The sequence below is a fragment of the Falco biarmicus genome, chromosome 7, assembly GCF_023638135.1.
Source record: "Falco biarmicus isolate bFalBia1 chromosome 7, bFalBia1.pri, whole genome shotgun sequence".
Lineage (NCBI taxonomy): Eukaryota > Metazoa > Chordata > Aves > Falconiformes > Falconidae > Falco > Falco biarmicus.
This window is the reverse complement of record NC_079294.1, coordinates 703,389-730,989: the sequence shown is the minus strand read 5'-3', so window position 1 is coordinate 730,989 and position 27,601 is coordinate 703,389. Positions and strand designations below refer to the sequence as shown.

The 27,601-nt window shown below is 43.2% G+C and overlaps 1 protein-coding gene across 1 annotated transcript in view; it reads right to left on the bottom strand.

The window, feature by feature from the left end:
• Positions 1-26,861, bottom strand: part of LOC130152980 (cytosolic phospholipase A2 epsilon-like) — a 33,572-nt gene extending 6,711 nt beyond the window's left edge. Inside the window, exons 1-16 of the mRNA XM_056347339.1 lie at positions 26,712-26,861; positions 25,458-25,547; positions 16,922-16,994; positions 13,517-13,653; positions 12,886-13,017; positions 11,722-11,762; positions 10,598-10,640; positions 9,737-9,794; positions 9,230-9,396; positions 9,022-9,108; positions 7,873-7,910; positions 5,849-5,996; positions 4,811-4,947; positions 3,663-3,885; positions 2,086-2,200; positions 886-1,023 (exon numbers count right to left, since the gene is read on the bottom strand). Coding sequence (XP_056203314.1) covers positions 886-1,023; positions 2,086-2,200; positions 3,663-3,885; positions 4,811-4,947; positions 5,849-5,996; positions 7,873-7,910; positions 9,022-9,108; positions 9,230-9,396; positions 9,737-9,794; positions 10,598-10,640; positions 11,722-11,762; positions 12,886-13,017; positions 13,517-13,653; positions 16,922-16,994; positions 25,458-25,547; positions 26,712-26,807 — 1,723 coding nt within the window. The 5' untranslated portion in view covers positions 26,808-26,861. The remainder of the gene's footprint in view (positions 1-885; positions 1,024-2,085; positions 2,201-3,662; positions 3,886-4,810; positions 4,948-5,848; positions 5,997-7,872; positions 7,911-9,021; positions 9,109-9,229; positions 9,397-9,736; positions 9,795-10,597; positions 10,641-11,721; positions 11,763-12,885; positions 13,018-13,516; positions 13,654-16,921; positions 16,995-25,457; positions 25,548-26,711) is intronic.
• Positions 26,862-27,601: the final 740 nt, after the last annotated feature.

Genomic DNA, 27,601 nt, shown 5'->3' with positions numbered 1-27,601 from the left:
TCTGCCTCCGCACAGGGGCGCTGGTGGCTTTGTTGACAACACACAAAGCCACCATTTCATCTCCCACTGGAAATTTAAATATGTCTTCTAATTAGTCTACCACAATTGGACTATTTAATTTTCAGTGGGGCACAGAAACCAGTACATCACACACAGTATACAGAAAACAAATTTCCCAGTAGTGGGCTAGGTAAAAAGGGCCTACCCAAAAGGTAGTATTTTAAAGTTACTCCTTGGGATTACAGGCTATTTAACATCACAGCATGTTTACTGAAACCAAGGAGCTTCTAAGCAGCATGAGTACAAGAAGAGATGACTGAAATCCGTCTCGCACTGCTCTGTGTTCACCTGCCAGTGATTCTGACTCCTTGGTAAAGGGATGTTATTACACAGCCCATCCATACAAGTCGGGGACCGGCCAGAGAGATTCGGAGACCCTTCGCTTCTGGTCTTACTTCTCATCCTGGGCAGCCTGCAGCTTTAGTGGATGGGATTCTCCTGAACTTAAACCTCACAGTGGAAGCACAGCTGCAGGTTTCCTACTGTGTGAAAATTTTCTTAAGTTGGAGTGCATTCAGAGGGGAATCAGAAGAATAGCCAAAGAAGTGGGAACTATTCCTTACAATGAAAGAATTAAGGAGCTTTATCGATGCCATCTACAAGACACAACGTTAAAAAGTCTGTGCATACCAAGATATTGACAAGAAACTGAAAAAAGGTGTGGGATTTTTTACTGTATTCTTTTGGACAAACTACCCCCACAAACTTCCTGGCAGGCGATACCACAGCAGCATTCCATATGTTAGACCAGAAACTTCCACCCTCTGGTTAACAGCGTTGCACCCCTGCAAAGTGCCTCTGTGCCAGGACAACGTAATACATCACCTTGAAGGTAGCAGATCCGGGATTCGGGGAGTTTTTTTAACAAGCGTCCCATGAAGAACTCGCTTCCAAAATGCTCTGTGCGAACGAACACGCCATACTTCAGCAGTCCCACCTCGTAGGGGGTGAACTCCACCCACTCTGCAAGACAGCCACGATGGGACAGTTAGAGGGCTCCCACCCGGGTGCAGAGAGGGTGGCCAGGGCATACATTGGCCTGACTTCTGTTTGCTGTGCTGCCTTTGCAAAGCCTGGCTTACGCAGTCACGCTGCTCATGGTGGTGCTGGCAGTGGCAGAAGGCACACGCCACCAGCATGGCACGGCTCCAGCTCTTACACACCCTGTGTGCATCCAGGGCTCTCCAGCACACACAAGGTTTCGTCCTGCCCTTGCATACCCTCATCTAGGTGTAAGTACTTCCACTGTTTTCAATACAGTTAATTTAACTTCCCTTGAACAAAGTGGTTATGTACAAAGACAGGTACTCAGCTCTTCAAAAATGAGTTTCTTGTAAGGGGCCAAGTCTACTTTTTATATGTGGTACTAAGATAGAACTGGCCCTTGACTTTCTCAGATATCCTCTCCAAATGAAGTGCAGTTGTTTGATGTAACTGCAGCATGAGCAAACACTGGGACAGAAAGGCCATGGTCTACAATTTCCTTTTCCTTCAGAAGTGATTTTTTTTTTTTTTTTTTTTTTTTTTTTAACTCAACCATAAAAAAATCTGGTCTGGATTCCTCTCTGCCTCTTCTCCTCCTCCAGCTGATTCTCCTCACGGAAAAAAATAACCAAAACAATGAGCAAAAGAAAAGATTCAGTTGGGAGTAGGTTGGATGCTTTCCCAAACTTTATCATAAGTACATTGTCCTTCTTCATATTGAAACTACAACTGGGCACTGACAAAAAGCAGTATTTAATTCCTGGACAATTCCAATACTTCTTATTCTATATGGATCAGATAATATTTAAAAAGCGGCCTTTCTGGTAGGATCTCAACTGTGTATGTCTATAGACAGTGAAACACTGATCTCAAAAAGCTCCTGTATTAAAACTGTAAGGCCTGGAGGTGATGGCTATGTCTCCAAAAAGCAATTAACACACCAAGACTGTTTTCTCAAAGTGCTACCAAGCAGAGAAGAATGAATCACAGGAATTCAGATATCAGTTTCAGCCACACAGGGCCAAAAAACATCATTCTTACCTTTGAAATCATGGGTGCTGTAGCTGTCCCGGACACTGACTGACACATAGATGGGCAGTGGGTTCTGGCCATCACACAGTGCTTCTTGCTGCTCAGAAAGTTTGTGGGGGTCTTTCTGGTTTTGAAGAACAAACAGTTATGTCGGAAGAGACAGAAACTAGGCATAGTGAATTCAACTGCCCCAGTGCTGAAGGAGCTGCGTGGCTCTGCCCGCAGTGTGCAGGACGTGCCATGACAGCTCCACTGCACAGACCACTGCAGGCACCCACCTGCCAGTAACAGACCAGTCTCCCAGGGTCCAGCCTGACTTTGTGCATGGATTCACAAAAAGATGAGGACAGGGAAAACTACTTCTGCATATATGTCTGTACGTACTAGCAAGTACTGCCCTGGCAACTGGGAGAAGGGGCAAGGTACCACTTAGGATGAGGAGTGTAGTGAGCAGTCCTTGCTCTCCTGGGGTTGAAGGAGCAAGTTGGCATTGAATTTCCTTTCTTGGTCCATGATAGCTGTCAGTCCAGCCTTACAAGGGGACTGGAATTTGGTAGCAAATTCTTTGCATCCCACCCAGCTTCCTTTCTGGAAAAGCGTATTCTCATTGAAGACGTTTATAAAAAACATAAAATCTCATGAACTGCTGACAAATTTAAGAGCAGCTATTTCTGACAGATTAGGAAGAGGTTCATGGTTACACAGCAATAGCCAGCACTGCTCAAAGTGAAAGATGCTTGCCTAGACTGCGATGAGGACCTCATCTAGCTGAAATTAAAGGAGGTGCAGCTATTCAGTTTATACTTCTGCTTAATATATAGTATTCCTCTCTGTATTTATTTTCTGTTTACATGTATATAATACTATACATGTACTTGTATAAAAATAAATAAAATCAAATCAATGGCTGAATGACTGCATCATTTCTGCCCCCACCCGGAGGACACTTTTGTTCAATCCTCAACCACTTGTCCCTCCCCACTTCCCAAGTGCCAAAGCACACATCCTTGAAGTGTGGTCCACCTAGAGAGAAGAGGGAGTGAACTGCTGAACTGCAGGGGTAGAAACCACTTCAAATAATGGAAAAGCAAATTTGTTATTGCTTTTAAAAATTAATGTCACTTAAACTAGCTGTTGCCCAAGCAGTCCTCCTCAGCAGAAGTAAAATATGCACTTCCTACAGGGTACCTGCAGATCAAGTTACCTGCCAGTGGATGCAAATCACCAAACACTTCAGCTGTTTAGTACGAGCTCCAGATAGTTTTCACACTGCTAAGATTACTCTGCTTTGCACCTTAAACTCTTTCTGCATACATAATCTGCATCTTAGGCAGACTGCCCAAGATAGCCTCCATTTTTATTTAAATACCAGCCAGAGTTCAAATGCCTGCATCCACAACCTAATTTATGAACATATAGGATGCATTTCTCCCTAGGCAGACTACTACAGGAAATGAAAAAATCTGAGAGTTTGTTGACGTGGAGAACTTCACTTGGTTTTGACACATGTTCTCTGAAACTGATTCCTCTCCATTCACTTGGGAGAAAAACACATGGCTCTCTAAGAAATAGAATATGCATCATACCCCATCATTCAGTAAGTACTCAATCATGAGCCCCCAAAGATCTATAAATGATGTCCTGTATCCCTCTTCTTTCCGCTGACAAAGCTGCTTGTTGTAGTATTTCATGCGATCCATAGAGAAACAGCCCATCTTGCATTTGGTCGCTTGCTTCTGGGCTTCACCAATATGCGAGTCCAGGTCCTTCTGTGACCAATAGGCATCTCTGTATAAGTTGGCCATGGTCCTGGAGAAACACAGTACAGACAGAAAAAGTTAAAAGGAGAAGAAAAAAACAAAACAAAACAAAACCTTGAATTTTGTGCCTCCAGACATTCTATGACTGTTTTAAAGATGGCCCCGAAGGATAAAGTATTTCTTTTTATTTCTTCAGGGTTTTTTTTCTAAACAGAACTGGCAGCAGCTTAAGGGATAAAATTGCCAGGTGTGAACATCAGTACATTTCTGAAGCACAAATTCGGTAGAAAATTATAATAATGAATTTTCTTTGCTTGTTTTCTAGAACCATATAAATCAGTTCACACCAGGTGCTGTCTCTTGGCTTTGTATCACTTAAGTGTTAATCTTATGTTATCATGTGCTTTATTTTAATGCCATCTTCTATTTTATCAAACATCCCTACACATGGGACCATCAGATGTCGGGCAGTGGTGCGTCCTGTGAGCAGGGAATAACGCTGCCCTGGGGAACCCAGTCCTTTCCCAAACTGACAGGTTGCAGGAGTAAGTGCGCACTGTCCTGCAGTCTTCTCTGCATGACCAGTTAGAAAGCAGAGCCAATCTCAGAAGTTACTGGGAACAACAACAACTGGGACATCAGTGGAGAGAGAGAGAGAGCAAGAGGCATAATGCTATAGGCATCCATAGTTACATCCGCAGCAACTACTTCTTTAGAAAACATTCTGATAAGTGTAGTTCTCATACATGTATTTAACTGCTGCAAATATGAAGTTGAAAAAACACAGTGAAGAATTGCTAATAAAAAAATGCTGCATCAGATCGAGCTAATATTTAATGGCCTGTTACTGAGAAACAGCTTGTTCTACAGTATTTGAAGGAAATCTCCAGATCTTGTCTGCTTTCAGAAGCTCCTGTCTGGGGCGGCATCACCCTCAAAAAGACTGGTCACACCTCCTGCACGGGCTGGCTTACCACGTGGTGCCAGACAGCCCGCTGATGTATGTTACACAGTCCAGGAGATTTAGTTTCTTGAGTCCCATGAGGCTGCCATATAGTCCTGTCATTGACTTCAGTCCTCCACCAGTGGTGATGATAGCCACAACGGGGACCTGTTGGGCAGAGGAGAAGGGGACATTCACACCAAAGGTGCTCAGCATCACATCCTGGACCGCAATGGGCTCTGGCCACCACACCCAGCCCAGGTTCCGATGTCAGAGCCTGGGTCCCTTTTCACAAGGAAAGCCTTCAAAACCAAGCAATGACTGCTACTGCTGCTTCACCTTGGATAAACGTGGGTCCAGAGATGAAACCAAACCTGGGTTCTTGCCTATCTTGCCACAGATGAACAAGAAAAAACCCTTCTGTGGAGGCAAGATGTATTTTCTCTACATTTCCCACTCCCTTGCCACTTTTTTCTTATTTCACATATCTACTACTACTGTATGAAAATGCACATGCCAACATCATGAAGAAATACACTCGGCTCACAGCCAGTGTTGTTAAGCTACCCTCATCAAATGCTGTTATTCTTCAGTATTGTGAAGTTACTTTAAAATAAGTTATATTTATTTTAAGGAATTTTGAAACTGCAAGAAAGGGAAGATTATTGTAATTACTCGGAGATGTTTACCCTAAACTCTCACAAAATGATAAAATTTGAATAGGGGAAGAAATCTTTGTTGTGTAATGTATTTAATATACACACAGTATTTCTGAACCAAGCCACTTACAGCATGGGATGGTAGGAATGAACACACCTCAAATCTGACCAATTACAAATTGACAGTCATGAAGGATGCGAATACTGCAACTAGTTTTTCTTGCAGTAACAAACTGCAAGCAGTAAAGTACATTTGCAGCAGAAGCGAATGTACTTAAGGCACAGGAAGAAGCTGGCACTTGCACAACAGATGTGTGGCCCATTTTTGCTGACCACTCATCCAGAGGAGTACATGAAGGCACTAGAAATACAAGACCTACACACACACACACTCCCCAACACACACATACTTCACAATCCAGCAGATCCCGTTGTAAGTGAAAAACATTTTTCAGGGCACTTGCTACGTATCTCTTTCTTTTCCCCAGGAAAGCCATCTCTTCTGAACATAAGTCAAACCCAAAGCGCATGTCCAGGTCTTGGTGGCATGAACAATTACTAAGATAAAAACAGGTAGATATTTTACATATTAACACACTCATATCAATCTCAGGACTTCAATCAAAGATAACATACAGCACCCTTCCCTTCAAACAGGGTGATGCAATGTGGCATGAGCAAGAGAGAATAGTCTAACTGCTTTTACAGGTAAGAAAACTTACTTCAATTAGTAAACTAAACCAGTGGCATTATACCCCATTATTACTAACTGGTAAAGAAACAACATACAGAATTTACAAATAAAATGAAATATTTAAATTAATATTCTAAACCCAAAATAATTACAAGTTTAGAAAACCTGTGCAAAAAGTGAGCATATTGATTCCCATTTCATGAGGTATTTTCTCATTCTAAGACTAACATAAAACCCAGTTTTCAAATGTTGGTATTTCCAGCCTGAAGGAAAACTCTCTTTCAAGCAATTCACGTGGAAAGGCATCCCTTTCTAGCAGTGAGCATCACTGAGGAGGAAACCCACCCACCCGCCTGCCGGGGGGGATGACCTCAGTGACACCCAGCCCCAGGCTGGATGGAGGTGGGTCACTCAGTTTAGTAGGGCAAGATTTCACCCCAGTTGCTCTGACCTGTCTGCACTTGCACAAGCTGTCTCACAAGATAGCACTGGCAGTTGTATTTCATGTCGACCTTGACTCAAAAATTGTAAAGCACAATACTCCTCAGAGGAAGATTTCATTTGCATGGATTTCAAAATTTAGTAAGTCACTCCTTAAAACTCAACCGTTTATAGCTTATTACCCTGGGGATTTGTGCTCTTCCACTCAGTAACCTCCCTCCTGTCTCTTCCTGCCCCATGCCTACAAGACATCAACAGGCAAGAGACCTGGCATGGTGTCTTCAGGCCAGAGCTAGCCACGGACCCCCTGGCTGGCCAGGCACTGTAAAGTGGCAGGGTTTTGCTTTTTCGTTCAGTGACAGAACTTCTCTCTCCGAGTTCATAATTTCAATGAAAGCAGTAATGAAATTTATTTATGAGATTTCTCCACCATCAGATTTGGATAAAATCAGCCAAATGATCACAACGGTATTTGTAAATGAAGACACACAAGGGGACTTGAGTTAGGTGGAGCTGCAAAAGCCAGTTTCCATTGTAAATCAAGGTACAAACAAACTGCTTTTGAAGTTAACCAAAAGTAAAATAAGTAAGCAGGAAGTATTTTCCCTGTTCTGGAATAACTCCCGTTTTCCCATTGTCATTGATCACTTGCCTTTCTGAAAAGAGTGACAGAAAACTGTTTGAATTCAAAATTAAGTTATTTTTCCCTTTTATTTCCTAGTCAGACACATGCAATAAAGACCAGTTTGCCTAGTTCTGTGTTACATATGGCTATGGATACCATGAAACATCTTCATATTTACTGATGAGAATTAATGAGCACATCTATAGATGTCAAATCACCAGCCACACTGACTACCTTAGTTTCTACTCAATATAGAGTATAACTGGGCTTAACAGAATACAAGGTTTATCACTGCCAAATATTGACAGTTAAGAAAAAAACATTCACAATTCATGATCAAGTGTACTGTTTACTTCTGCCTATTCTGTTTGGGTTCTTTTTAGTCTGCTTTGTTCTTTTCGTGAATTTCAGGGACTGGCATTGATCAAAAATAATATTCTGTCATCAGAAGGAAAGGGATAATGCTAAAATAAATACACGGTTATCAATGTTTACTGATTAAAGCCAAATCTTCCTAAGGCTAATTATGTATAATATACTGTGCATGTATTTTATGTTTTATTAAAAGCACATTCTTGTTTTCAGATTGAGAATGCCTGCTTGTGTCATTTCCATGTGGCTAAAACAATGTCAAAATCAATAACCCAGATCTTTAGGAATAGAAGGTCTCTTACCAGCTTTGTGCTCTCACATTCAAGTCAAATCTTTTCTCCTGGAAAACAAGAATGCATACTATAATTATTTTTATCTTCATTTCAAAATTTCTTCTTTTTTCCCCTTTCTGTCCTGAGGCCATAGCTTGACTTAGACCCCAGCAAGGTCTGGCGATTACAAAATTAAATGTCTGAAATCTCGGCATATATTTCCAAAAGTATTCACTTATCCTTGGTGCAACATCCCTACCTACAGATTCCAAATGACTCCAGGCTGCAGAAACCATTAAGTCTTGGTAGAGGAGGTTCCCGAGACTCATACAGTAGGTCCTATTTCCTGTATTATTCACAAGCCTTCTGCAGCATCCTGAAACGCCATTTCTTGTACATTTCCCGTTCTTTATGCTCTAATACACAGCAGATATTTGACATCCTGGCCACAGTCTCACAGTGAAGAGACTTCCAAGACTTCATCCTGTCTTAAAATTGTTATTGCAACCTTCTTGTTAACTGACAAAAAGTGCCCTGTTCAGACAGGATATTTTAATGGCCCTAAAGTCTGATCTCTCCTACTTCTTTCACAACATAACTAATATTGGGACAGGTTGTCGCTAGTAATCTGGAAATCTGTAGCAGAAACATTTTTTTATAGTAAGGCTCTTTTTCTTCTATTAATTTCATTCAAAATTATACATCACATACATCTACTTCAAGCAATAGACTCATTGATTTTTTTTAAATCCATACGCTATGTCTAATATTTTCAATATATTAATACACAGTCCTTTGAAGTACATGGCTTACTAAAGGGAGGTTTATCGACTTTTCCCCCAGCTTGTGTCTAAGGAGCAATTTTAGTTTGAACTCTAAGCAAGGGAGGGGTCAGTGAGTTTTTGGGTAAACAGGGAGAGAGGTACTGAAGGAATCATCACATTTTCTGACATCCTTGTTCGTCTCTGTATCCAATACTGGCACATAACGGAGATTAATGGAGGGACAACCTGCTTCTGTGGAGAAAACGGCTGAAGAAACAAAGCTCCTGGTTTTTCCAAGTTCTGAGATAAAATCAAAACATTTCTGATCCTCTTCGCAGCCACCTGGGCCAATATTATGGGGAATAGTTTCTACTTAAGTGACCTTTTATTCCTAACAGCTAGAAGTGATGCTTACCTCTGCAATGGTCATTTTCCTTCCCATAGGCAGTGAATTCAGCATCACAACTGGGGAGCCCGTCTCTGTACTGTACTTACAGGTCCACTAGGAAAACAACATGCTTTAGGACAAAAACAGTAAATGGGTTTGCCCTCTCCCCCTCCTCCCACTCTCTAGTCTAGAGACACTCATGATCAGCTCATCATTAAGGCCACTTCCAACATACAGGGTGGTAATGCCTCTTCTTTGGCAACATGACATCCAGCGTTGGCTCCGCGTACTTGATATAGTGGAACTTAGTGGGGCCTGACGGGCTGACCACTCCATCAGGGCCCAGAGTGATATCCTGCGTCCCCTCAAAGGAGCCCTTCACAGTGAAGGAAAGCTCTTTCTCTAAAAAAGCAAAGCAAAAGTTGCAAGAAACATCACAATGATTTTACCAGAAAATTGTGCTGTCTTGATTACAAGTGGGGTACAGCTAGCAGAGCTGGAGATGTTGGACCACAGCTTTGTGTAGCTTTAATGCAGATCTAACAGACCTTATTTACATATACCTAAGGGATTGCAAGATGCAGTCATTGATGTTTGTAACAACCTAATGTGTTTACCTGGTATTAATTGCACTGAATATTGCAAATACTATGTATTCCACTAATACATTGTATTAAAAGGGGCACCCTCTCATCAGTAAGCATGCAGTTATTGGTAGATAGATAACAAGCAATAACCTCACTTGATTTTTGCTGCATCTTCTCTGCCACTTCAACTTCCAAGCAGCATAGTTCACGACACTGTAAAAGACAGAAAACAAGAATTTGTGAGAGAGATCATCACATCCCAACCTCGTACACGGATCTGTGAATCACTCCGCTTTTGGACATGTCTAGTTACTTGAAGTGCCCAATTCCCTGGCATTTCTAGGCTTTTGCTCAATAGTCACCAACTAAGAAAAAAGAAAAGCTTTGGAGGAGTTGTAAAGCATCCTTCACTGACAATGACTATGACTGGGCACAGTACGAGGAAGACAGCCACGAGTCTTTTCAGAATAGTAGCATAGATACAAAGGATGAAACTGGGAAAAACATAAATGAAAGATACATTGCTGAGAGATGAAGAGTAAGTAGTAGAAACTGTTTTCTGAAGAAACATTGCTATTAACATGTTGGGTTAAGTTTTATGGTACTCACTCTTCCTTCACATAAAGTAATTATGATAGGTCAATACTTAGTGTTGAGGTTACCCACCAGGCATGGCTCATCTCCCAGGGGAGGAAAGGGCTGGGTAGACTATCAGCAAGTGGCTTCACAGTCTTTTTGCCATTGCACCTCGATGGCAGTACATTTTTTGAAGGGATACTGGTACCAGAGGAAAGCTCTGGGTGTGGGTGTGGTGTATTGAAACACAGGACAAATGGTAAATAATGGGATATCACCAATGAACAGTGCAATAAATATCCCATTCTCAAAGTATCTAAATAGGAAAGAGAGAAGAAAGAGAAAGAACTGTCCTACTGGCTTCTCTAACCCCCACCCTCACTTCCCCTTTATATTAAGGAAACACTTTGAGAAAATTTCTTGGGGAAAAAGATACGTACCACCAGCACTCCATTGGTAGCAATAGCTTCAAGGGGACCAGAACTGGGAAACAAAATTAAAAACTTCAGGGTTTTTTATATCAAACAAATGCCCACTCATCCTTGCCCAGGGTGTTACCCTTTCTCCCCATTTGGAAGAATGGTGGCCAGAGGGACCCCAGCAGGTATGTAACAAGCTCCTTTCCATGCTTGCCTGGACTGAGCACTGCTCTGAGGGGACTTGCCTCTAAAGCTGTGGGATGTGTATCGTAGGTACTTTTTTGCAGTACGATCTCATGATCGCCTGAAATGGAATCTGCGTTATGTAGCTAAATTCTTCTCCTCACTGTAACATGTAAACTACACCTTTTTCAGAGGCACCATGCTAATACACCAGCATACCTCTATTAGGAAGCCCAGTCCTATGTATTTGCTGGTATGCAAACACAATCAAAGGGACACAGGGCAGCAGGTACCAATTACATGGGGGAATAAAAGCTTTCTAGATCATTCAGGTCAAGTCAGGAGGTAGCGTGGAGTGAATTCTGGCCTCAGCTCCACACTAATATGAGGCCTGACCTTAGGCTAGTTGCTTCATTTCTGCCATGCCTTAGTTACCTTGTGGCAACACAGAGACAAAAATACCAATTCAGGATGGCAGGCTGACCGTGCTGGAGGAAAGCCCCACAATAAAGCTTCCAATACGTTGTCACTGTGTTGGGCAGAAAGAAATCAAAATGACTGGGACCAAAACAGTGCTGCAAGGGAAAACTGAAGGAGTCAGAGATATGCTGGAAACCTAACCAGGATGGTTCGTCATCAGGAGTCTGTGCAATGCATAAGCTGAAACAGGCATGGAAAGACTGATTGACATGCATGCACACACACTCAGAAAGTCTTCTGAAATGTCCCCAGGTAAACAAATCCAACATTGTGGATAGAAGAAACGATGCTGGGAGGTGCGCCTTTGAAAGCAACTAAACTACAGAACAGGGTGGCTGGAGAGATCAGCCAGATGTCTGACACTGCAGGAATGATGTAACAGAAGTCTGGCAGTTTTACAGAAAACCCACAAAGCATGACGACTTCTTTGTTTTAGCATGTAATGATTTTTGCATGTTTTAAATAAACTGTATATCACTTACGCAGCCTCCAATTTGAACTCAACCTCTAGCTCCTCCTTGGCCTGAAAGCAAGAGCAAGAAATCAAATTAAGTAGCTACACAATGCTTTCTCTCTGGTCTAAACCCAAGTCCCTGGTATGCAGTAGTGAATTAATTGGTTTCAATGCACACGTGGCCTGTGATAAATATTTCAGACTGGAAGGTCTGAAACAACATTTCAAACCAAAAACTTTCAAACTTCTTCACGGTATCATCAAAACAACCTGTACTTTTACCTCTTAGTGTGCAGCTGCTGCAGAAAGAAGATTTACAACTTTGTCTTCTGAATTCTACCTTTTTCTCCTAACTGTAGCTGGCACTGTCCTGCCATGACTTACTATCCTCACTATTAGCTTGGAAGTTAAAGGTACTTCCCACCCATCACTTTAATACAATAAACAGAAAGCGGTATTATTGAGTGATTCAGAGTTACGGTTATGCGACCCCCTGTAAGGCAGTGTAGATATGTACGAGCTAGCTGTGAGTGACCTAGTCTGGGTACCAGAAGCAACCTGCCCATGGCAGCAATAAGTTGCATGCAAGGTATCTCACTGATCTCATCCATAAATCTCAAAGGAAATAAAGACTCTTTTCCCATTTTATAGATGGGAAACTGAGAAACAGAACAAATCAGTCATTCTGAGCTCCCAGACCACACTAATTCTGCTAGGCAAGTCAGCTGGCAAGGCCCTAGCTGAGATGTCCCTGCAGAGGACAGTGCTGAGAATACAGAGGCAACTTCAACTTTGCCTTGAGGGTGAAAGTAGATACAGTCAAAGAGGCAGGGGGTAGTAGCTATGAATTACATGGGGGGAAAAAAAAAAACCTTACAGGTTATTATTTACCCTGCAACAGCTGTGCAGCCTTGGAGTGGCTGAGAGATAGCTCACAGTCAGATCCTTCCCCTACCTACTGCACTGTTTCAGTCATATGCTCTTTAATAATTTATAAAAATATTCAGAGGGGAGGCTCAGGCTCTCAAATCCAGATTTTTTTTACCACTTTTTGTAATATATATTTTTAATAGTAATTCATGTACCCATTGTTGTGATGTCATCCATGGCAAATTCAGAAAGCTCACCCCAAGATTTTGAAAGTGTTGTATAATTCTCCACTGATTTAATTGCTTTATTTTTTTGCTCTCACCTCTGGGCTGGGCTTAAAATACAGGAGCACTGTTCTTTCAATTGGAAGTTTAGCAGTATCAAAGAGTGCACAGAGGAGATGGTCATCTGGAGTAGCAAAATCCTCATCATACACTGTCAGCTCCAGCACATTCTGGAATAAGAAGAAGAAAGGGGGTTTTTATAGTTTCTATAGTCTGGACATCATTAGCTCTGCGGAAGAAGGAGTGTCAGGGATGTGCCCGAGTCGCAAAATGAAGAAATTAAGCATCGTCCCCCTTCAGAAAAGCACACTGTAAATACAATATTTCTTCTTCCCTACTTCATTTTAATTGCTCTAAAGCAAGTCTTACGTTGGCTATGCCTACACGACAACTTAGTTAACTCCCAGATTCTGTACCCATCCTGCACTGACCCATACAATCTCTCTGGTTTCCCCAAAACATCAATACCGAGCTCAGTTTCTGGCCTTCCTGAATAGCACCATCGAACAGGCACAGGAACTCAGTCATATCTGCTGTTTAACAATTTGAACAGTCCCTTGTCACGTGCCATCTCTCAAACAATTCCTGGGCACAGTTCAGGAGACAGATAGGGCCCACCATCCACAAAACTCTTCAGGCTGCTTCAAGCAGACAACTTTGTCTCCTTACCTTGACTTGGCTCTGGATCCTGAAGTAGAAGGTTTCATTCCACACCGGATTGTTGGAGTTTCTCACAGTTTTAGTGCGGGACTTTTCACTTGTCGCAGTTGGCAGCCACAAGGACACGTAGCAATCAGCCTCGCTTACTGGGTAGGGAAAGAGACAAAACAATTATTACTGTGGCAAAGTCCGTGGTGCTGCATGACACTGCAAAGGTTACTGCATGGTACCAACAGCACGTATGAGTTATTTGAAGACAAATGCCTGATGTAATGTAGCTCTTTTCAAGATACCCTTCCGAGAAGGAAAAAGCACAGACAGGTGATGTAGAACAGGAGGTGTTTTCTATTCTTCCTTGTATAAGTTACAGACAACAGCAACGTTATTATGTATAAAAGAGGTGAGAATTTCCTCTTCTAGTCAGCCACTTTCTTCAGTTCCTCAACCAACAAGCTTTCCTGCACTCATGTGTGCATGCACACATGATAACCCCCAGCTGCTGTCTGATGAGGGGCTTGGGAGCCTCCTCCACCTTTTGAGAACAACTCAGAAGGTCTCCATTTCTGCCTTGCCTCGAGTGTTTTACTTGGTGAGGGTTGTAAAAGCAGCTGCAGAACCACCCCTGTTGTAGCAGATGTCAGAGGCCTCCTTCCAGAAGGAGTTAACTGAATTAGACATTGGATCTTAACTAATTGCCACCTTCAGGAAGAGAAGAACTGTCTCCTCCCAGAAATGCACTGGGAGAAGGTTAGTGAAGGATACTTGATTGTATTTCTCAAAGGCACTCAAATTATTATCTCAAATGGCCACAGACAAAAATGCTATGTACTGTCTGCCAAGGTAATGCAATGTTTCCTCACGCAGGTTACACAAAATACTTCAGCACCTTGAAACTCTCTCTTACACAGTTCTTAGCAATAAAATCATCAGGTATCATAGAATCATTTAGGTTGGGAAAGACCTTTAAGATCATCAAGTCCAACTGTTATCCCAGGACTGCCGAGTCCACCGCTAAACCATGCCTAATGCAAAAGGTAACTGACTTTAAGAATGGATGTCCTTTGATATGAGACTTTTGAGAAAGACAAGTGATGGCAGCAGTAAATGGAGAAGACACTTCAGCAGCAGGTGAGGATTCTGCAGGTCGACCAGGAGAACAAGCGCTTGCACATCACCTTGTGGGGAAAGGCAGAAACTCATCTGGCTGCAATAGGAGCTTTTTCTTGTCTTCTTTTCTTTCCTTCTCCACCAGGTTTTGTCAGGTGTCCCGCTACAGCCACTGGCTCTATCTCAAACCGGGTGGAGGCTGCATTTTATGTTGTTGAAAGTGTACTTGGTTCAAAAAAAATCTTGCTACTTTTCTGAGTCAGAATGAAGAACTGGAATTCATAAATGCTTAAGAAATTACATAATGCATTGTGATAAGTCAACCGACATCTTAATTACTCACTTTCTGCTTTTTAATGTTTTAACACAGAAATGGAAAAACATTTTTAATTCTATCAAATTTTTCCTTAAAAAGTTGTGGAGAAATCAACACATTTGTGCAGAGTCAAAAAACCAGTTTTCCTCTAATGGAAAAATGTGTTTGGAAAATATTTAGTGTGCCCTAGCCCTCTCCCTCACCTGCCCTTTTCCACCTTCCATATCTTATTTTGGATCAAAAAACCTTCTCCCTCCTATTCTTTTTTGTAGAGATAGCTTCCACGTCCTCCTCAACAATTTCCCTTCCACTCTTAAGATCTGTAGCATATTTAGTCCCTTGGATGTAAAAGTTGTTTCAAATTTCTTCTTGTAGGTGGTGCCTTCCTACAGCTCCTTTTGTTGCTCTGTTTCCTGAAGTGTCAGAAGCTTTTGCCGATTATATTCCCCTCAGAGAACTGTATGAGCATTGATTTAATTCAGTATGATTGTTCATTACTTTTTTTTTTTTATCTGGGAAATTCTATGCAGATAGTAATGCTTTGAAGAATTTTCACACTGCAAAAATAGGTATTTGAATATGTGTGGAGATCCTAGAAGTAACGATACAGATTTTGAAATGTTTTACAAGTAATTCTGCACGACTTTAGGTTTATCATCAAAGATCATTGTTTCAAAGACTGTTGGCTGTTTGGCTGGCAAAGTACTCTGCTCTACTGATGTGATTCGTCATTCTTGTATCTTAACTGTACTCTGAGATACAAAGCATATCAAGCAGTCCTTAATTATACGAGCAGATGTAGGCAAACTAGTCAGCTGTGTATTTAATGCAAAATATTGCTTCAGTTTTGCTTGCACAATCGCTTCCTACAACCTAGTTATTTGTGATTTTGTCTTGCTACCTGACATGCAGAAGATCTGAGACAAACCCTTGATGAAACCTTTCTGTGTTATTGCATCATCACACACGTGCCACAGCCGTGGACCAGCAGGGAGGTGATCTAAGATACAGCTAGTATATCTCTCAGAGCTGCGACACACGGAAGTCCTCTGATACGCCTTCCAGAAAAAAAAAAATGTGACAACCACAGATAAGATGGGAATGGTACTGCATGGTAAATGCAGATTTTCATCTTTCAGAACATTTTCACTGGCCCTTCCTGTGCAAGAGGCTATACTGCTGATTGCTGCTGCTCACAGTGAAACAGGAGACTCAAGAGCAATGGGAGGGTTACACCATTTTTCTTCTACGCTTACCCTAGAGCTAGTTTCAGCATCCTTTCACAAGCATTCACGTAGCTGTACCGATTCAAACAAGACAAACTGTTAACTTGTCTATTTTGTGTGAAACTCATCTCCTCGTTGCACATGTGGATAGTCCATGCTCTTTAACTAAATAGCAGCATTTTCCTTTCCTGCTCATTGCCCACCACTTTCCTGCCAAGTGACTCCCACTTGCACAACTGCAACACAGCTGCACGAGAGCATCAGGAAGGACAAGGCATCCAGCTCTCAGTCAGCACATTTTTTGACCATTACTTCAGGGTAACTAATAATGGCATTAGCCTGGTGGTAATGATTTTAGAAAGCTTTTTCTTGTTCGTTTCATCTTTGTCAGAACCAAGATGGGGGGGGTGATGAAAGAGTTTGCTCCTTGCAGCCACAGTTTCCAAGGTGCTACAACCCAACGGCAAAGTTACCCCTTGCTTTTGAAAGCACAGTATGCAGTCTTTTTCATTTACCCGTGTCAGAAACTCTCCTTTCTTTGGGAGAAAGTACTTATCCTCAAAAACACATTCAGGTCTTAAAACCAACCAGAAAGCACATAAATAACACTCAACAAAACAGCAGCAAGGACCGATTTGGTTTATAACAATTAGTTTACACAAACACTGGGCTACTTCAGAAACACTTGGAAAAGGTTGCTATACAATTACAAAAGAAAACTTGTTGCCTGTACTCTGAGAGACCACCAAGGACAGAGATACTCACAGGTGTCCACTCGCTGGAGATTTCTCATCCGGATGATCCTTACAGTCAGCAGATAGCAGGGAGAGGATTCTATCTGGAGAAGAAAAGTAAAAATTGGAGTATGAATAAGCATCAAACATGCAAACCAACCAGCTGCTACAAAATAATACAGCTGGTAAAAACTGTGTCAACCATCTCACTATTCTGCAGATGAAAATCTGCAACATAAGCTACTGCTCTTAAAGAAGCCTTGTTATAATATATATATTTCACTGTCTTTTTGCTGTGTTACTCAGAGCCTGGATTCCTCATCATAGCAGAAAAGAAAGGGATAAATCCCTTTCAACTGATACTGTCTGAGACACTTGCAAAACCCCTTGCTTTGAAATTGTAGCGTTTAGCTCTGAGGTAGCTAGAGTAAGTGTCTTGAATGGAGTAAATGCACCAGTGAGCACCATGGTGGAGCTGTCAGAACAGCAGCAGTCTTACTCAAAGTCCCAGTCAAATCCCCTTAGTAACCACCCACGAGGTCCCATCGCATTGAAAAGGGTGCTGTGGAGAATATTTGTTGTTGCTGACTCTCATGGGAGAAACCTGAAGTACCACTCTCAAGAGACATGCTTTTGCCTTCTGCTTCAAAAACACAGGTTTCTCTTTTCCCCCCCTCTATAATTGTAGGGGGAAAACAGTAACAATAATCTGACCTTTTGTAAATCACAACTATGAGATACACCAATGGCTGTAAAGAATTAGGCATGGGCTGCCTTTAGGGGAAAATGAAGAACACCACCACCCTCAAAAAAATCCTTAAGTTTGAAAGTGCTTAACTTCCTTTGGTCCTTTTGAATGTCTCAGCCATGAACTTCTAGAAAACAAGCCTCTCTAGATTTTGTGGCTGCAGAGACCTCTTCCTATTTATTATTAGAGGATAATGGGATTTCCTTCTTCTAAGGCAGGCAATTTCCTGCCAGTTCATTCCATAAAGCTGTCTCTGGCTCAGACCTATTTGCAAAAGGCTGCTCTGACAAAGCCAATAAATAAATCAACATTTCCTGTGGCTGTGACACATGGCCATTTCCTCACACTCCTAGAAGCATCTCTACCTGCATAAGTGGTTACAGCAGAGCCCTCCAAATCATTCTTTTTGACAACGGCTATTTTTATCCACTGATTTCCTCTCATTTAGGAGCACCCTTCTATTTCTAAAGCACTTCAGAGACTTCCTAGAATGACTGTAAACAAGCACAAAAAGTAGATGTCACAGCAGATAGAGAGAAGCTGGAAGAACCTCATTCAAAACAATATGTGTAATGTTGCTGATTTTTTTTTTTTTTAATTTTATGAGAACAGGGCAATAAGGACCTTATTTTCAAATAGGCCTCCTTTATCACAACAAATTACTTTTTCAATGTGTGTTTTAAATCTTTCTTTGGTCTCCTAACACATGATGTTATGTTAAAATGTTTTTTTGCTGAGATCTTAAAAAGGGTTCCTGCTTTTACCCCTCCTGTATGTGTCTCAAAAATTGTGTTCTTCCTTTCTTAGTACTTTTTCATGAAAATCACCCTCAGCAATCTATCCACCTATTTCAATTGCTCTCAAAGGAGAAAAAGCCTAACAAAAGCTGCAAAATTGGCAAACAACAACTGACGGAGGGGTAAGTCCTCAGAACTACCCCATGCAAGGACACTGGTTCACATTTCAGAAACCACGTAGCCATATTAATACACTTCTCCACCCAGTTAATTAACCCTTCTTCTCAGCTGGGTAATTAGCAAAGGTGGATCACTCCACTCACATGTTAGGAATGAGCCTGGGCACCTCAGCATATGCTCTACAAGGCAGAATCTGCATAAGCACTGGGCAATTCTTGCAGTCATTTATCTCTGGAGATTGCTCAAGGTGCTGCCAGCTCCTGGACCCACTCCAGCTACACTTCCTCAGGCAAATGGCATTGCTTGAGTGAAAACCGATGGATTCAATATTTGCAAAGCAGTTTGAGATTCTTAAATAGGAGATATTAAGGAAGTGCAGTGGGTTGGGGTTTTTTAATGACTATTATACCGTTTGTGCCATCTGATAACCTGGTTCCCATATAATGACTTTCTAATGTGTTAGCCAAATTTCCCCATCTGGCACGGGGAAATCAATTCTCAGAGATGCGAGTTTCACCAAAAGACTTACCAAAGTCACACATACACAAAAAAAAAAAAATAAATCAGTGGCTTCATAGAAGCTACAGAAATAAAGATCTGTGCTTGCACCAGCCGTTTACCTGAGGAACAGGCAGCAGCCAGAGCTAGCCTTCCTGGCAGCCCCAGCACATGCCCATGGGGGTAGCAAGGACAACAAGGAGGGCAGAAATCCCCCAGTGATTAGGCCTGGCTAGTTCTACTGCTCCCAGGAGGATTTGCTATTTTACTTAATTCTGGTAACAGATTAAACAAAAGAAATGCATTTAAATAGCAACTGTGACAACAGTAACATGATGTACTAGGGTCTAGTTATACAAAGAAACTAGCAGCTATGCATATGTGAAGCAAAGGACAGAAGTTCTGTTATTCTGTTTACTTAAAATCTATTAAGATTCCTTTAACAAAACAAAAGACTGCAGCTATGTCATGATGTCCCACATACAGAGAGGTTTCCATCACAGCCTCGGGCAATGGAAGACCACAAGCAGCACCCTGCCCTGGGGCTAACAGGGACATGCTAGAACAACCATTTAGAGCTGTCACATTGTAGCTTTGCTTTTGAAAAAAATCAAGACTGATGTCCTCACTCTGTGACTGTTTTACTGATTGTCAGTCTGTTGGCTTGACTTCAGTTCAGTGCTTCCCAAGTTGTGCTCCTGTGCTTCATGTACAGGTGTGTATTATAGAACAGCTGCATGCAATACAGCACGCTGCAATGCCAGTGCATGAACAAGGCATACACTGCTAGTTTCTCTGCATTCCCAGGGAAACAAAGTTTTACTGCAGTTTTCCAAACAACAGCTCCATCGAACATAGATCAGATCCCACAGTCTCTTCTTCCAATTTTCCACCACTTCCCATAAAAAAGTATAATATGATACTGGGCACCAAGGTACTATGTTGATCAGTCACGTGAATGATTCCAACTTTCTCCCACCTGAGTGAGTAACAATTTGAAAACAGCAGTTTCTCTGCCACGTGTGCTCTGGTGATGCAGGCTGTCTGCATTCCTGGCAGATTTGTGCCTCCTATAGCTCTATTCCAGCCCTCTTTAAAGTCATACTTACATTCAGATGTAGGTATGTGTGGCATGCATCCATCTTGAGAAGCACTGCTGTAAATTATTTCACCAGTTTAGCTGTAAAATACATCCTGTCACATCACAAGCAGCTGCAGAATTCCAAAATGACAGTATTCCTTAATGAGACAAGGGTCCACAAGACCAGAGGATGGCTATTCTTCATCTTTTTTACTTGCTTTTCTTTCAGTACCTTTCTTCAGCCTTTAGGTTTCTTCATCTAACAGACTATTCCAGCATAGGCTATTTCTAGCAGCATCTTCCCAGCTCGCGATATCAACGGCACAGGTGTTCACCACTCCACTATGCCTACTGTAGACTACCCCAGTCTCACAATTCCACAACAGTACAGTCAAATGTATGCTGGGTCAATGCATATTTTGGTATTCAGTGTTAGCTCCGTGTTTTACTATAGATGTTCCAGCAGGCAGCAGAACATTGTAGCTGCCTTCCCAAAACAGAGAGCAGTTATCCAACAACACTGATCCAGAGAGATTTACTCTTGAATCTCCAGGGGCAGCCAACACATTCTCAGTCTCGATTGCTGCCCTTTTTAGATTGGCATTTATTCTAAAGCAATCACTATCAGAAAAATAATGCAGAGATTCTGAAATACATCTTCAGTGTGTGTGATGAAAACTATACCATCACCAAAAAGCACCTGTCCTCCAAGCAGGTGCTCAGCTGTTGCTTTTCTACATGAAATGCGGAATGACTTCCATCTGGTCTCATGAGGAGGGTGGCCTTTATCACACTGGATGAAAAATTGTGATAAGGAAGCAGAGAAAATCATGTGGCACAGTGTGCTGGTACCATTACTTATTCCAGTGCAACCGCACTACATGCTATTCCACAAGCCATCCTGCAAAGATCAGACAAGACTTAAAAATACTTTGAGGACAATCAGTTTACTTATTCAATGGTTGATAGAAAACCATTTCTACAGACCAACCTGAAAAAAATTGCGTTAGCTATGAAAACCATGAAAAGAGCTTCCTCTCTACCCATTCATTTTTCCTGCAGTCACCCAACAACAATGTGTGTCCACTCCTATGTCACCTACCGGCACAGCGGCCTTTCCTGGCAAAGATGGCTTCCCTGCCTTGACCAAGGTCCTCCTGCATTCCTGGCCCCGAGGGGCATTCTGCCGAGATGAAATCACTCCCAGGATGTTACCAGGGCATTCCTTTCTTCTCTCCAGGTGATAATTTAACTAGATGGTAGCCAGGGACCCAATCAAAAGAACTAAGAAGGCTTTGCTGCTGAGGGTGTATCTAGAGCGTATTTCAAGCCGTCTGAGGGTCCGGTTGCCTTAGAGATCATGCACCCTCAATTCTTTTGCAGTTGTAATCGGGATACTTCAGGCTGTGAACATCACTCAGTCAAGCCCTGCCCCAGCCTGCTAGAGCCTATCCCCCACTGCTGTGGGATGTGCCAGGGGACCCCACAGCGGCACATCCAGCATCCAGCCACAGCTGCCTCGGAGAAGGAGACAGGAAGGAATTTTCTTGCTGCTTCTCACCCTGCCCCTGGTAGCCATTGGCTGAGTGCTGTCAGCTGCTGTTTGAACAGGTTTCTGAAGCTCTTCCATGTTCTTGATAAACCTGGGTTCCATGCTCAGAAAGAATCTACTCTCATTGCTTCCTTCCTTCGCCTCCTCCAGATGCTGGGGCTGCGTGTGGCACCTCCATCAAAGGCTGCAGGGCTGTGTGGGGTCTGGGACCACTGGCTGTTTTGCACAAGCAGCATGTTTCATGGTTTTTGTTAGTAACACAACCTCTCCAAATCAGACTGGCTCTTCATCAGCATTAGCAGAAGTCTTGGTTGGATATCGGTGAACGAAAAGCTCCTACAGCTGGATGGAAACACTCCTTCCATGCACATGGCCACAGTAACCCTGGTTTCAGTGAGGAAAATCGATGTGTCCACAGGAGCATGACAGGTATATGCAGGGCCGCAAGGATTGTGTCCTTCATGATTGCTTCCTCATACATGTGTCCATCATGGGACTCTGAACACTTTCAAAGAATAAGACTGTGCTTGAAATTCATTTCCAAAAAGCAGAAATTCAAATATTTATCAAGACAACATGGATAGTTTCAGTGCACAAGGATCCCAGCTTCAGCACAGATCTATTGTTTGATAACTCCAGCTAGTTGCACAGACTTTTCAGTACTGTTAACATTGTCCTCCATCTTTTCGTGTTTCCAGATGTTTAACAACTGGATTTTTCTGATTTTGAAAAACAGGTCCATTTGAAAACAGAGCACTCAACTGCATGTTCAAAATTATTTCTATATATATTCCAACTGCTGCTAGAGGAATAGCTACATCCGTGAAAAGACAGAGCCCTCTTATACTGCTTTGCCCTTCCTAAGCAGAACAAATATGGAAGAAAGAAACTAGACTGAGCATTAACCAGCTAAGGGCTGAGAAGCACACCACCCGATTCCAGATAGCCATAAAATAGGTGTTTACATCTGACAGCTGTTAGCGATTTCTTGAGCCTCATCCTAAGGTAGATGTTACCACAGGCCATGCATCACCCTCTAAAAATCTCTACTTCTGGCTACTGATTCCCAATCTAGAGGTCTACCTCAGACAGATGTTTTACATCTTTTACATCAAACGTGGATAAGCCAAACCATATTTCAAAGTTATGAGCTGATGGGAAGCGGCCTCCTTTGACTTTGCAAGGTTTATTTTTTAAGTGGGAGGCATGCATGCCATTTCAGCAGTCCATATTTTAGGCAACCCCACACCACCACTCAGGGTGGCAGGGGAGGCACCTAGGCTTAGAACAGCTTCTGCAGCTGAGCAGAGCTGCTGCTGGTGCCACACTCCTGCAAGCACCATGGGGCTGAGGGTGGCTCAGGAGTTGCTGCCTCCTGCCTTTCCAGCTGCTGCTGAGACCAGGACTGGAGCTGCTCCCAACAGCAGGCTCTTGGCCTTGCGACCTCAGCTCCTGTTCACATGGCAGAGTCCTACCTGTATCAGAAGCAGCAGCTGCAGCCTCCCCCTAACCTCACCATGCAGCTTGGCAGCTCCATGCTCTTCCCATGACCTCAGAAGCTGTATCCAGCTTCCAAAACCAAGCAGAAACCAGAGCTGCTGTTCTGCACAAGGACAGGAGTTTGACCTGCCCCTCTTCTGTTACAGGGCAGAGTCACTTCCTGGCAGGGAAGTGAGGTACCACTTGACCCGAGGTATGAGACATCTTACCCTTGTTAAGACATGGCTCATACTGAATTCAGAACTATGCATCCAATTTTTCCCCTCCCCTTCCCTCACATTAATTATTATATGAGACCTGCTGCAATCCTTAAACATAAGCACTGATGTCTGAAATACCAGAGCTGGCTCTGCCTGCTGCTTTAGCATGGGGCAAAGTACCAGCCAAGGCCTGAATAACATAGATTCTTAATGCAGATGAAAATCAACATGTTGGCATAAAGGCACATGCAGTTGATGGGAAATGCCGTGGTATGTTTCTAACAGATGATGCCTCTTAGCAGGTAGAGACTCTCATACTAAGCCTTGTGGTAGTTTCAGTGATGAAAAATCTACATTTTAGAAACTTAGCAGAAGATAATAGCATGTGTGCATCCTTCACATAAACACACGATATGCTGCAGTAATCAAGCCATGGTCATGCAAGTGCATAGGACAGCATGCTACATTCTAATCATAGCAGAAAAAAAACCAGTGACTATGTAACCACATGCAATAACAACAACTCAGTCTATCACCAATGGATTGTCACGAATTTTCGGAATTTTGAAATGTGGAAAATAACCCGTCAGTGAGACAGGGGCAAGATGACAGTTGTCAAGAAGGTGGTTATGGTCTCATACACATTAGATTATTCTTTTGGTTCACTACTGTCACACATGTCCCCTTGAAATTTCACAGCTATCTAAGCCTATATCCTGAGCAGATACTGGAAAAAACAAACACAACACTGTGTGGCATTAAGAAATGCAGACAAGAACGTACCTGTCATATGCATAATTATCATAGGTAATTATAATCCAGGAGTTCAAATCATTTTGCTTTCTCTTACCGTGATTTTAGGTTCCTTACCCCTTGTAAGGAGCAGACATCATACCAAAGACACATCGGTTCATTGTTTTTCAGTCTGTTTTTACTATTTACAAAATTCTTCCTCCTACACATGGTCCAGAATTTTGGTACCTCCACAGGCTGGAGATACATGACTTTGTAAGCTAAATATCTGCAAGATGAAATGCCACAAAGACCCAAGACTGATAGACTATATCATGAGAAAACACATTATACCCTTTTAATGCCACTTTTTTATTTTTAAATAAAAATCCCAATACTGGGCAAACGCAAAAACTAAACTTTGGTAAGTGTGTGTGAAAAAGTAAAAATACTGCAAGCATGAATAAGAATTGGTTTTAATTTCTTGGTGCCTAAACTGTAGCAGGACTACCTGGTAACTAGCTTATCACGAAGCTCACCTGTCTGCCTGTTTACAGCATTACTTCAACCTCCAGGTAAAGCGCCTTCTCAGCTTCATTTTGTCTTGGTATAACTTACCTGCATGGATTATAATGCAAATTTCCATAGAATTATCTGCCTCCGAAGCAGACACTTCTTGGGACAACATTGTTATATGAGTCACATTTAAACTTCTCTAATCCTGACAGAAAGGAAACAATGCCTGTACTTACTGCACAGATAGCAAAGTAGCAGAGTGAGAACCCCTATCAAAATCAGTAATTTCTAACAAAAATAAACCTATGACTTCAAACACAAGAAATAGCTATAGCACTTTCAAGCATCACTCCTTTGACAAAATCCCTCGTTAAGGGTTTATTTTTATGATGGAGCATGGAAGTGATGAACAATCAAAGTTCAATAATCCAGGACACCCTCCCCACAAATTGCTAGGATAGAGACTGCACTGCCAAAGCCACTACAGCCAAACACGCATCACGATTACTTTTGGCCTTTCCAGTTACATAAGGCATCGTGGAACAGAACGCTCACCAATGGATTTCTTTTACGAGTAAGTGAGGGATTAAAACAGTAGACATTCTCCATGGTCCCAATAAAAGACAACAGAGAAACACAACAAGCAGTTCTGAAAATCATCGACATAAGGTGGAACAAAATGATCCAAAAATAAACGTAAGGGCGTTTCCCTTGTAACAGTCAAACTGCTGCCATCATTATTTATCTACCTGAGCCTTTTCCCCTTTTGAGCAAAACAAAACCCGCAGACTTCTTTGGTTCAAAGTTCTTTTGTTCACAATACCTTGAAATCACCTTTGCCTGGTATGGTGCTTTCTTCTTTTTCCTCTTGCAGTTCACCATCTCCCAGAGAATCGATGTCCAAGTCTTCATTCTGAAGAAAGCAAGCAATGATAAATGGTGACATTAAAACAACAACAGCGGCATTATCAGGATAGATAATTAACTCCTACTTGCAATAGTTTATGCTGAAACCCCAGTTAGAACAACTGTTGGTTACACCCAGCCGTGTTACAGTGCTCAGCATAATTAGCAAACCACCATGTGGCTCAGCACACGCTCCACAAAATCCACATCAGGTGTGCCCTTTAAACAAGTCTATGAAGGAAAAGCCATTTCGGCTGTGAGATACCCAAAAGCTGCCTCTGCATCCATCTTGCAAAAAAAGGTTTGTTTTTTGTTTCAAATGTGATCTTTTGCCAATCTGCTCCCACTCTTGGGGGTATTTCTCAGTTAAAAAAAAACCCCAGAATCTTGATCTGGGTTTAAACACAGAGCATGAAACACATTGCAACTGCAAAATTTTAAATCTAACGTTTCCATTTTTTCAGGAAACAGAAGTTCCAGAACACTTCTGCAATGTAGGGTGCCCCCTTTTGAAACACTTTGTGGGGAAACACCATTAAAGGCCAGTTCCTGACAGGTAAAAAATGTCAAAAGCATTCTGTTTCTGTTTCCAGAGTACTTCCTAAAGCAACATGCCTTCGTCCAGGCAAAGGGCACGCAAAGCAATGTGTAGCACACTATGGGTGAAGTCAAACAAGCTTCGTAATGACCCAGAGAATGCAAAGCAAAATGGAAAAACCAGAACAAAACTGGGAGCGTGGAAATAAAATTCGACTCCCTATCCCTATTCTCTGTCCTGGCCTTATGCCTTTTCCAGTAACCAAAGCTGAGGTTGTCACATCAATTTTGCTGTCAATATATAAATATTCAAGTTTTAAACAGAAGTAGCATTTACTTATGGAAGAAAGAGTTTTTAAGTCTGAGTCTGGATTGAGGCTGGCAGTTCAGTCCCCTGGAAAGCGCCCCCTGACCCGTCCGTTTCTTCCACCTTCCCCATCCCTGCTGCCCCCTGGCCACGCTGGCTCCTCTCCGGCGGCCTGTGGGGCCGGGACCTCAGGCCGCAGCGGAGCGCCACAGGCTCGGGCGGGCAGGGCGGCGCCGGTGGCACCGGGCACGGCGAGGGCCCCCGGGCGGGGTCCGCTCCCGCCGCTCCCGCCGCCCCCCGCGCAGCCCTTCGCAGCCGCCCTCTTACCTGCCGCGCCTTGGCGCCCGGCGGCAGCGAGACCTTGCCGGGGACCCTGCCGTAGAGCGCTGCCGGCACCTCCACGGGCAGCGCCTCCTGCGACATGTCCGCAGCGGCTGCTCCGCGCAGCCCGCGACAAGTTGTTTTATAAAATGACCGGAGGCCCCACCCATCGCCCCGCGCCGGGCCGCGGCCTGCCCGCCCAGCGGCGAGGCCCTCACCTCAGGGCCCTCACCTCAGGGGGCCCCGCCCGGCCGCTCCCAGCCCCGCGGCAGCGGCCGCCCCGCCGCAGCGGTGAGGGGCCGCAGGCACGGGGGGCGCGGCACGGGGGGCGGCGGGACCCGGGGTGGCGCCCCCCGAACCTGGCCCCGGCCGAGGGCGCCGGGCGGGCGGCGGGAGCGGGCCGGGCTGTCGCGCGTTTTCCGGAGAAAGGCACCTGAGCCCAGCAGCTGCGTGGGACCCACGCCGGGGTGCATGGAACGCAGCGTCCAGGCCTTCAGATATGTTTCGCAGAGCTTTTGCTCAATCCAAGAGCGTGAACGGTGGAGCACATCAACATCTCCAGATGTACCCGGTGGAAATTACCATCCTCACAGCGAACGAGTAACAAACCTGCAGCTGTGGTGACAGCGGGCTGTGTCACAGCACCTGCATCTCCAGCATGAACAGTAGCTCAGCCCACACCCGCAGTGCAAGAGCATCTTCTGGTCTCAGGTCACAGACACCCTGAGCTGCATCCTGGAAAACTCCTCTTGCAGCTTAATTTAGAGAACAATTTTTATTTTCTTTTTTTTTTTTTTTTTTTTTTTTAGCCTCATCAGAAAAGAAGACCTGCCTGACCTTGGAAGACCTGCCACAGGGACACTGAAAATATCAGTGTACTGGCTATTAGAGCAGGC